The sequence below is a fragment of the Sceloporus undulatus genome, chromosome 1 (assembly GCF_019175285.1).
Source record: "Sceloporus undulatus isolate JIND9_A2432 ecotype Alabama chromosome 1, SceUnd_v1.1, whole genome shotgun sequence".
In the NCBI taxonomy this organism is placed as follows: domain Eukaryota; kingdom Metazoa; phylum Chordata; class Lepidosauria; order Squamata; family Phrynosomatidae; genus Sceloporus; species Sceloporus undulatus.
The window spans coordinates 162,081,807-162,093,453 of record NC_056522.1 but is presented as its reverse complement, the minus strand read 5'-3'; the positions used below and the strand labels follow the sequence as shown (position 1 = coordinate 162,093,453).

At 43.0% G+C, this 11,647-nt stretch overlaps 1 protein-coding gene across 2 annotated transcripts in view; it reads left to right on the top strand.

Moving 5' to 3' along the window:
• The first annotated feature begins 461 nt into the window (after window positions 1-461).
• The window catches only part of ACADL (acyl-CoA dehydrogenase long chain), a 41,635-nt gene continuing 30,449 nt past the window's right edge, over window positions 462-11,647 (top strand). Inside the window, exons 1-2 of one of the 2 annotated variants that reach the window (XM_042445199.1) lie at window positions 462-588; window positions 7,675-7,833. In XM_042445199.1, the coding sequence (XP_042301133.1) occupies window positions 509-588; window positions 7,675-7,833 (239 nt within the window). In that variant the 5' untranslated portion in view covers window positions 462-508. The remainder of the gene's footprint in view (window positions 589-7,674; window positions 7,834-11,647) is intronic. The other variant, XM_042445198.1, reaches the window with a different exon arrangement.

The following is an 11,647-nucleotide window of genomic DNA, read 5'->3' as shown; positions in this document are numbered from 1 at the left end:
CTTCGACTTCACAAACGTATGTTTTCCTTTCCAATCGGCTTCGGGTCTCCCTGCTAAGTCTGGTTAAAATTCTGGTTTTAAATTATTCATAACAATGTTACAATCCAAACAGGAGAAAACAAAATTGGAGATGTCAGTTAGATGCCTGCATTATGTTGTTTCAGTGCTTAGTAAAGATGCTATGCTGGGGAGGGTATATTTAGTGCAGGCAGCCTCCTCCTCCTCCTTCTGGCCATGCAGCAATACAGTATTTCAAGGGAAACTTAAAGTCCATTTGCATCTCAGCAGGGACCCCTCTTTTGCAATCCACTGTGTCTCCATTCCAGTGAGGTCACAGGCCTCTTTGTAGGCAGAGCACAATGGGCTCCCCAAGAAACCTCCATGCTTTTGCAATTCTGAGCTTGAGCCAGGGAGGCTGGGCTGCCTTTGGCCAGCAGAGGGAGGACTGGCTCTGGCTGTGGCCTCCCAGCCAGGAAGCCCTTAGGAGGAAGAAGAAGGGAGAGGTAACATGGCCACCTCCAGGCTGCTGCTGGAGGCCTCCAGAGCCCCCAGGTGGCTGGCCTACCTTGCAGGGAGGAGGAGCAGGAGGTGAGGAAGGCATGTGGTTGTGGTTGTGGTGGCTGTGGGGAAGCAGGGGTTTGGAGGGGCCAGCACATTTTGTGCCTCTGCAAGGAGTCCTTTAGGGGGACCAGGCACTCTATCCTCCTTTTCCAGGAGCTGTCCTCCATCCAGGGGGGCCAGGCACCTCTTGCAAGCAGTCCTTCAGGGGGGGCCAGGCACTACGTCCTCCTTTTCCAGGACCTGTCCTCCATCCGGGGTGACCAGATAATTCTTGCAAGCAGTCCTTTGGGGGGGAGGCAGGCACTACATCCTCCTTTTCTAGGACCTGTCCTCCATTTCCAACCTCCTCCTATCCAGGAGAGATTCCCAAATGTCCTCCATTTTGAACAGGACTAAAAAGCATGGATTCATATGAGTGGTTTATGTAGCTTTTATTTGGCCATGTCCTCAATTTTTCTTGAATGCCCTACATTTTGCAGTGCCTGGTCCTCCTTGGAGCTTAGAACACATGGTCTCCCTGCTCCCTGGGTGACCAGGTACCTCCTCCTCCTTTTCCAGGACCTGTCCTCCATTCCAACTTCCTGTCCAGGAGGAATTCTGAAATGTCCTCCATACTGAGCATGATTCATATGAGGGTTCTTAGCTTTTATTTTGGTCATGCCCCCAATTTTCTTGAATGTCTGATGTTTGCATTGGAGCTTAGGACACCTGGTCCTTCTCAGGGTGACCAGAGGTCCTCCTCCTTTTCCAGGACATGTCCTCCATTTATAACCTCCTGTCCAGAAATGCCCTCCATTCTGAGCATGACTAAGGAGCATGGGTTTACTTTCATAAGTGTTTTTAGCTTTTATTTGGGAATGCCCCATTTTTTCTTGAATGCCTTGTCCCCCTTGGAGCTTATGACACCTGGTTTCCACCTTATGATGATCCTATCACCTTATGGTGAACCTATCACAGGGCTTTCTGGGGCTGAGAGTGTGTAGTTCGCCCAAGGTCTCCCAATAGAAGGGGGAATTGAACCCAGGTCTCCAGAGGTGTAGTCCATCATTCAAACTACAGCAACATGCTGGCTCTCTGCAGTACGTATTACTGGAACTGGAAAATGCAGGGACAGTAAGAACTTCACCAGTTTAATTCCTACCTGCCTCACAACCAGACATTTAAGAAACAACAACATGGCAGTTCTGGTTAGGAAGGCACAAACTGGTGCAAATGTAGAGTGATTGCTGTGTGATTGTCACTGAGCACAAAGTGATCCCAATGCTAGAATTGGGAGAAACTATTGTGGGAAAATACGGTACCTGTAACTCCTATTTCTTAATGGTAAACTCTTGTCAGTCCTTCTTGTTTTTCCATGCCTTCAAGTGGTTTCTGACTTGAGGCAACCTAGAGGCGAATCTATCATGGGTTGACAAGCTCCTTTGGAGGGAGTTTGACATTGGCTTCCCCTGGGGCTGAGAGAGTGTGACTTGTCCAAGGTCACCCAGGTGGTTTACATGGCTGAGGCAGGATTCAAACCCTGGTTTCCGGAGTCATAGTCGTTGGACTACTCAAAGCACTACACCATACTGAACAGGCTACCTCTGAACTCTGGCCTAGATTATTGCAATGTGGCGTTTTATAAATTAGGGTGGTGGCGATGTATCAGACCTGAAATGGAGCACTGCTTTGCCTTCTTTAATGACAACATTGCAGGAACATGTTAACCAGCAGTCTTCTATTCTGATCTTCAGGTTTTATTTATAGTTTTGGGGAGAGGAGTCCCCAGTTTACAGCCCAGTTATGATGTCTTTTACACAAGGAAAGTGTTGACTTGTAGCCACATAACAACAAAGTTGTGCCCCATGTCATGTGCATGTATTCAACAGCAGATGATGTGTTCATAGCTTGGTGGTTATGTTGTCTTATGGTGACCTTAGAGTGACCAGGTGTCATAACCACAAAGGACGGCAAGGCATCACAAAATGTAGGACATTCAAGAAAAATACAAGACATTGCAAAATAAAAGCTAAAAACACAAATATGCATATAAATTCATGCTCCTTAGTTATGCACAAAATGGAGGGCATTTTGGAATTCCTATTGGACAAAGGCTCAATGTAGGACATGTCCAGGAAAAGGAGCACCCCTGGTCACCCTGAGAGACCCTGTGATAGGATGTTCTTGGCAGGATTTTATTCAGACACTGCTGGCCATTGCCTTCCTCAGTGGCTGAGAGAGATCATGACTTGTTCAAAGTCACCAAGGCTGCATCCGCATTGCAGAAATAATCCATCTTAACTCCACTTTAACTACCCTGGCTCAATGCTATAGAATTCTGGGATTTGTAGTTTTGTGAGATATTTAGCTTTCTCTGTCAGTGAGCTCCAGTGAGAAAACAAACTACAGTTCTCAGAATTCCATGGTTAGCCATGGTGGTTAATACAATATCAAACTGGATTATTTCTGCAGTGCAGATACAGCCCAAGCGGATTTCAATGGCTGAGCAGGAATTTTGAATCCTGGACCCACAAATCAGAATATTGTGCTATTACCAATAGCAGCTACATTTCTATATCGCTTCATACTGACGTAAGCAGTCTCTCAAGCAGTTTACAATGTATAAGCTAATTGCCCCCAACAAACTGGGTACTCATTTTAGCGACCTCAAAAGGATGCCAGGCTGAGTCAGACCTGGAGCTCCTGGCTGGAATTGAACTCACAATCTTGTGACTATGGGTGAGTGGCTGCATTACCAGTATTTAACCACTGTGCCGCCAAGACTCCCTATTATTCCAGTTTAACTCCCATGGCACCATCCTATGGGGTCTTGGGAGTGGTAGTTGAGGGGCACTTGCAATCTCCAGCCAGAATTTTTCTCTGGTGCTTCTGATGAAACTACAAATCCCAACAGTACTTCACAGGATGCAGCCATGGCTATTAAAGTGGAATAATAACATTATCATTCTGTAGTGCAAATGAGTGCCTGGTCTTCCTAAGTCCTAGTTCAATACTCAAACCACTAGATCACTCTGGCTTTGTTGGCTCTCAAGCTAGATGGATGGGAATGAGTTTGGGGCAGAGAAGAAATTCTGGGTAGGAAGAAACTAGAGGCTGGCCAAAGACATTTTGCTGTCTGAAGCAAAGTGGCAAATGGAGCCACCCTGAACCTAAGTCAAAGTGAATGGTACCCAAATCCATCCAAGATATTTTGGCATATGTGGTTGTTGTTGTATTCCTCCAAGTAATTTTTTGCTTATGTTGACTCTAAGGCGAACCCATCATAGAGTTTTCTTGGCAGTTTTCTTCAAACGGTTTCTTGGCAGGTCTCCTCTGAGACTGAGAGAGTGTAACTTGCCCAATGTCAGCCAGTGGGTTTTTAGGCTTCGGCGGGGAATCCTGCTCTCCAGATTCGTTGTCCAATGTTCAAACCACTAAACCATGCTGGTTTCCTATAGTCCCTCAAATACTAGGCCTTATTTCTAGCATCTAAAATACAGTAATAGTGACAAGTTAAATAAATAACAATTTGCATCCTTTTCATGACACCCGGAATATTTTACCTGAGGCAGCTTTTTTGGAGCAGTTTTGAAAGAAGTAATATCCAAAAGCGGGGGAAAGATAAGGCTAGGATGTTTCAGAAAAATCATTAGTTTAAGATAGTGCATTAGCTAGTGAGAAGATAGGCAAGCCTCTCATACCATTTATTTTTCTGCTATCTGTTACTTCTTTTGCTATTTAGTGTTGGGTTAAATTTTCCTATCATAACCCTGTAACTCCTATAAATCAAGTGGGATGCAAACCCCAACATGAATTAATTAATAAATTTTAGCTGATGAGCTGAATTACTGTGTCAAGTTCTATTAGTCAATAGGGTGATGCCACATCAAATCCAGGTAGTCTAGTTTAGCTGGCTTGAGGATCAAGCTGATAGTAATATTCATTATGTGGCTTTTTCATTACAGATATAGTGAAACAAAATCATTGTGTTGCAAGACATGACTGGTATGACTTAAAATGCAGTCTTGCACAAGTAGATAGATATCTGTTTATATCATGGGGTAATATAGCTCTTCCTTTCCAAGGTTTGCAGTCTGCTCTAGAAAAAACCTCACCTCTTAGATTGTGAGGGCATGCAAGATTCAGTTGGAGAGGAGTGGAGAATTGCTTTCCCCCATTTCACTAATAAAAGCTGATTCATTAGCAGGAGGGACTGACTCATTACAACCTGCATGAATAGCCTTCCATAACATCTGAACTGAGGACAACAACTACAACATCGAGATCATATGCAGGGCTATGACTAACATCGTCAATTTCTTTCTTTTGTATGATTTTAACACTTTTGCCTGATGAAGAAGCCAATGGAGCTTTGAAAGCTTTCAACATGTATAATGTGCATTTGGGTTTTCACCATAAAGGTATCACTGTCTTGTGGATTTTGGCTGATACTATACTTTGCTGTATGGCCAACACAGCTACTTCTTGGAGATGCTTACAACCTAGTACCTGAAGGAGCACCTCCTCCCAGCCAAGCCTGCACTTGCAATCAGATCATGAGATGAGGTCCTTTTATCTGTGGCACCTGTTAAAATAAGAGAGGGCCTTCTCTTGTGGTGGCACCCTATTTTAGGAGTTTTCTCCTATGATGGGTGTGCTTGTATTACAGTCAGCCCTCCATATCCTCAGAGTTTTTTATCCTCAGATTCAGGGTCTGGAAACCATGCCCTATGAGGAACGACTTAGGGAGCTGGGGATGTTTAGCCTGGAGAAAAGAAGGTTAAGACGTGATATGATAGCCCTGTTCAAATATTTGAAGGGATGTCATATTGAGGAGGGAGCAAGCTTGTTTTCTGCTGCTCCAGAGACTAGGACCCGAAGCAATGGATGCAAACTGCAGGAAAAGAGATTCCACCTCAATATTAGGAGGAACTTCCTGACAGTAAGGGCTGTTCGACAGTGGAACAAACTCCCTCGGAGTGTAGTGGAGTCTCCTTCCTTGGAGGTCTTCAAGCAGAGGCTGGATGGCCATCTGTCGGGGATGCTTTGATTGTGATTTCATGCATGGCGGGGGGTTGGACTGGATGGCCCCTGTGGTCTCTTCCAACTCTATGATTCTATGATTCTAGGCAACCACGCCTTGAAAATATTTTAAATATATATAAATTCCAAAAAGCAACCCTTGATGTTGCAATTTTATATAAGGGACACAATTTTCTATGCCATTGTATTTAATGGGACTTGAGCATTCATGGATTTTGGTATCCATGATGGGTCCTGGAACCAAAACCAGCCAACCGCTGTATATTCAACATTGGCTAAAAATCTTTTAATTTAACTAGGTAATGAACCAAATTAATTAAAATGTGTATTCAGTTGTGCATTGGTTGATGCAGTTTGACCTCTCTTCCTTAACCAGTTTTTAAATTGAATTTTTAGTTTGTATGTTTTTGCCCCCAAATTTGTTAACTTTTAAGGGCTAAAGGACTAAATGATTGTGCAGTAAAGACTGGGAAGGGCAAAGAGAGAATACTCAAATATTTAGTATTCTGGTTATAATTTCTTCTTTGTTCCATGAAACATAAAGATTATAGGTGATTAGAACTTGTAATATTTTTTTCCCATCCAGCATTATTGTGTATTGCAGTTATCATAAATGACATAGTTCACCTGGGGAAATGAGAAGCCGGGTGGTTGATGTGTAGTCTAAAGGTCAAAGGACCAAGTCTCTGAGTGGCCTGTCTGAAGTTGTTTGCAGTGACCGTGGAACATTTTCTTCTTGCCTTATCTAGGAAGGCTGTTAGTTCATTGCAAATAGCTGGGTTGTGCCAAACTTCTTCCTGGACACACCAGTCCAGCTAGTATCATTGAGGGAGACCCAACATCAGGTGAAAACTGCATTACAGATGGATAGACTCAATCAATGAAGCCATAGCTCTGAGTTTGCAAGACCTGACCAGGGCTGTTAAAGACAGTGTGACTTAGAGGTCTCTCATTCATAAGGTTGCCATAAATCAAAGTCAATTAACAACACCAACAAGAGGAAACTGAAGTGATTCTGGAGGAACAGAATTCTGCTTATCAAAGCACCTGAAGTTTGAACTAAGATTGAACCAGCCCAATTTCAATCCCAAATGAACTTGAATCCAAAGAGTACCGAATTAATGGTACAGTTATTAGTCGTTTCATTTGGCAAAGGAATTGAGTTTAGGTAATAGTGCTAAAGTTTTCATACTGATCTGCTGGGAATAACTATAGTGGGCCTTTGGTATCCACTGGGGTTTGGTTCAAGGACGAAATCTGTGGATGCTCAAGTCCCATTAAATACATAGTAAAATGGTTTCCCTTATATAAAATAGCGAAATCAAGATTTGCTCTATGATTCTATGGTTCTATGTTTCTGCACTTTTAAACCTCCCTAACTAAAATTATGTGAGGAGTCTAAACATTAAACATTTAAAAGACTAAGAGTTACTAAAACTAAGACTAATGAGGCAGAATGAAAGACTAAGATTAAGCCAGCAGCACAGAAGAAAATGTTTAAGCACAGAAAAGCAGCAAACGGAAAAAGTACATGGGTACAAAACTACTGACATACCCTTAATGTCATTATATTGAGAGCTACCCAGTCTCCACTTCACATGATTGACTGCTGCTGGCTATAAAAATACTCAGTGCAATAGCAGCAAGAGATGAGGATGTTCTACTAAATGTTACTGAGGGGTGGGAGTAGCTTTACACATGGCTGTTATTATCATTGGCAATTGTGGGCCTGAACAGACAGGCCAAAATAAAGCTGCTTGGGGCACTTTGGAGGTATGCTTTTTAAATGATGCATGCATCCTAAGAGGTCGGAAGCCATGCCAAAGCCACACTCTAGTTCTAAGGACTGCAGCGTAGCTTTGACACAGTTCTGGCTTCTTAAGATGCATGTGTCATTTAAACAGCATACCTCCAAAGTGACCCCAAGCAGTTTTATTTTGGCCTGTCTGTTTGGCCCCTGTGTTTCTGTAATCTTGAATTCTGCCTAATTTATGCCAGGAAGAATGATATAATTAAAAACAAATCCATCAACAAAAGCAATATAATGTGATATTTTTTCTAAAGCTATACTATCTGATTTTATTCTTCAAGATATCTTCATACTGAAAATGACTCTGCACGCCTTGAAACATCCTCTGCTAAAACGTTAATGGACATTGGAACTCGGAGGATCTTTTCTTCAGATCATGACATCTTTCGGCAAAGTGTGAGAAAGTTCTTCCAGGAGGCCGTGGTTCCAAATCATGCAGAGTAAGTTAAATATGGTAAATCCTCCCTGCCCTGGTTCTGTTAGAGGTGATCATGAATGACATTCTACTTCCTCCAGCAGCAGGAGAGTCTGACCCTTTTCTCACAGTGGAAATATCCTATCTCAGACTAACAGTAGTATTGACAGGGCATTTTCAGTGGATAGGAGGGAACACCACCATGCACCATTGAACAGTTCTCCCTTTAACTGGTTTGAGTGTACACATTGAGGTATATATCATGAAGGATTAAACTTCTACTTTGGTCATATAATGTGTGTCAGTTGTGGCTTTGGCACCTAACGTGTGGAACACTCTCTTCTTGGAGGCCTGAGTGTTGCCAGCTTTGGATTCTTTTCAATGCTGGACCAACATGTGGCTTTTTAAAATGCCTTTGGAGCCTAGTTTAATTCTAAGCTCACATCATTTCATCAGAGCCCATCCAAGCATTTAAATTTTAAGCATGTGCATGGCGTTTAAAAACTCTTTAAGTCTTTTAAAAATGCTTTAACTTGTTTGAATTATTTATTAAGTTTAACTTGTAATTGTTTGAACCATTTATATTGTTTTTGTTGAATTAATAATAGATTCCCAGGGTGTTAGCCCCTTTTCTGAGAAAGAGGAAGATTGGTTTAATTAAGACTCAGCCTTCTTTAGCAGAGTTCACAAGTGGAAGTGCTGATTAATGAAGCAAAGCAAACAAGCAATATGTAATTTTCATAACTAAAAACTTTACTAATTATTTTAAGGGTACAAGCAAACATGTATACATGCAGTGCCTAAGCCGTGGCTAACTACAGGAAAGTTTCAAGAAGAGGAGCATCTGAGAATAGCCTGCACTCACCATCTTGAGAAAGAAGAAAAGAGAGAGCAGTTTTAGGCACTTGCAAACACACATGGTTACCTGGTGTAGCTGCTTAGTTTAGTGGCGTTCCAAACTGGGGTGTCACCTGGTGCAGGGGGTGGGGCTTGGGGCAAAGCCAAAAGGACATGCTCCCAACTTCTTGTCCTGCATGGTTTTACTCATGAGTAAAGCATCGTGTGGCAGGGAAGAAGAAGGCCTGGCTCCCTCCCCATTCCTGTTGCGTAAGGCTTTACTTGTAAGGAAAGCCTCACACGGCAGGGATGGGGGGGGTAGGCAGCCCTTCTCCGTCTCTGCCACATGAGGCATTGTTTGCAAGTAAAGTCACATGGAGCAGGGATGGGGGAGAACCGGGCCTTGCCCCTTCCTGCCACGCAAGGCTTTACTTGCAAGTAAAGCTTTGCATGGCAGAAACGAGGGGTGCACAACAGGGACATTTGTGGTCCCAATGGCGCTACTGGCTTAGTTACCTGCCCACAGTGGGTGACTGAGCCAGTGGTCAAAGTTTCAGAGATAGTATATCTAGGATAGAGGCATGCAGGAAGCCCTTACTGGGTAAAGGGGGTTAAAAACAATGCTTGCTTGGTTAGCATTTTCCAACAGTTTTATCTGGTTAACAGGAATCTCAGACCTTTTCTGCAACTGACCATTTCTTGTTGAATATCCTTCCTTAGACACATGCAATTCGTCTGTTTATGACAAAGGTGGGTGAAGTGCTGGCAACAGGCCCAATAAAGACTCTCAGGGCTCCTAGTGCCGACTTTGCCTCCCCCAATTGTGCTATGTCGGGTGGAGGGGCGGGGAGGGGGGCGACATCATGTACAAATGGCCAGTCATGTCTCTCTGAAGTCAACAGAGATCATAATTGCCTGTTTCACACACTCCTCCCAGGTGTCGCTTTAGGTTTGAAATTGCCTTTTCAAAAGCTCAGATGTGACAAGAAGGCCTAGAAATAAACTTTAAATGGCAAATCCTGGTCCTTGGAGGCTCTACGGGTCACAAAAAGCCATTTTTCTGGATAGGCTGGCTGGCTTGCAATGGGGATGCTGGGGTAGAGTTTGGAGTTCTGAGAAATGGGTGTGTACAGCCTACCTTCCCCAAGGACCATGAAAATGCCCCCCAGATGAGCTGAAGCTGTCCACTCTGGTTTGCGATTTCTGGAGGCATGTTGTCTTCAGGCTTTGTGAGTTCATCTCTGGGAATCTGCTGGATGGATGTAAAGGTTTGTACCAGAGCTTGAACATTACTTTTTGTCTGGCATGTTTCTTGCATGAGAGTAGCTATGCTGGTTGGAGATTCTGGGAATTGTTATCTGGAAACAAATAACTTCCAAGCTTTGATCCTGCCATATGGCAAACTTTTGGGTTAAATGTCTTTTTGTTCCCTTCTGGCTCTGTGCTTCTAAGCTGCCTTGAGTGCTCTCCTTCCCTGGTTCACTGTCTTTCTTTTCTTCCAAGATTGACCACTGTAGAGGCCACTTCAACTCTCTTTTGTTTTGCCATCAGCTGAATGCTTGGCTGACCAACACATCTGTGTTGTTTGAGAACATGCTGACACCATCGTGTCCTATAGTACTTGAAAACTGGTGACCCTTTATGTGTGCATGAATTTGATTATTAAATGCAGGGTGGGTATGTGTTGTGTGTCTTCAAGTTGTTTCCAACTCATGGCCACCCGAAAGCAGCCCTGTCACGGGGCTTTCTTGGCAATGCTTGATCAGAGCAGTGGGCTGAGCAGGGAATCAAGCCATGGTCTCCAGAGTTGGAGTCCAACACTCAAGCCACTACTCCACACTGGCTCTCACAAATACAGAATACATTGTTTAAAAGAAAAAGAATTAACACTGTTATTTGTACCTTCTTTGGCACACACAGATAAGTGCTGTTTGTTTGTTTGCTTTCTTCTATATTCTGAATCAGTTAATTTGTTTCATTTTACAGCTCAGTTTTGCAAATGTTGCATCCTCACCTCACCCCAGGTTTGCTTGCTGCATGTAAAGAAAAATTGCACCAGCCCTAACATTAGAGTAACTTTTAAAAAGTTGTTGTTGTTGTTGTGTGCCTTCATATCTTTTCTGATTTACGGTGCCCCTATCCATTGTCTTTCCTGAGGCTGAGAGTGTGTGACTTGCCTAAGGTCATACAGTGGGTTTTATATGTCCAAGCTGGGAACTGAACCCTGGTCTCAGAAAAAGGATTGCGATCTATGAAATCATTGACTGCTAGTATAACTAAAACTTCAGATGTTTGTGCCTGCTAACTTTACACTGCAAGCAAAAAAGGAACTTGTCTTTATTGGGGTATGTTTTTAGTTCAGCATATGTTTAATCCAAGGCTATATGTATATGGAGATTCAATTCAAACCAGGCATTTGCAGAGACCTACTTGTTTTGTATTTCCAGTTGTTTAAAATTGTTGATTTTAGCTTTGTAATGCTTTGCTTGATATGTTTGTACAGTATATTATTAGTCCTGATCATACCATGTGAAGAGTACTGTCTATACATGTGCTTGCACAAATGCAGTCTTGCACAAGTAGATTAGATATGCTGTTTATATCATGGGGTAGTATATCGTCCTTCCGGTCTCCATGGTTTGCAGTGCCCTGCGTCATACGAAAAAAACCGTCACCGTCTTTAGATTGTGCCAGGCATGCAGATTCAACGTGGGGCCGGAGATGTTGAGAATTGCTTTTCCCCATTTTAACTGATAAAAGCAGGATTCATTAGCAGTAGAAGGAGAGACATGATTACGCTTCGGACAACAACCTGCATGAATGAGCTTTCCATAAACATCTGAATTGATGACAATACACTCTAGATCATCATGCCAGGGCTCTGACTAAATACGATCTAGCAGCAGTTTTTCTCTTCTTTCTTTTGTATGATGTTTGCCTGATGAGAAGCCAGTGGAGCTTTGAAAGCTGTGCAACCATGTTAATGTGCTTCTGGGGTTTTC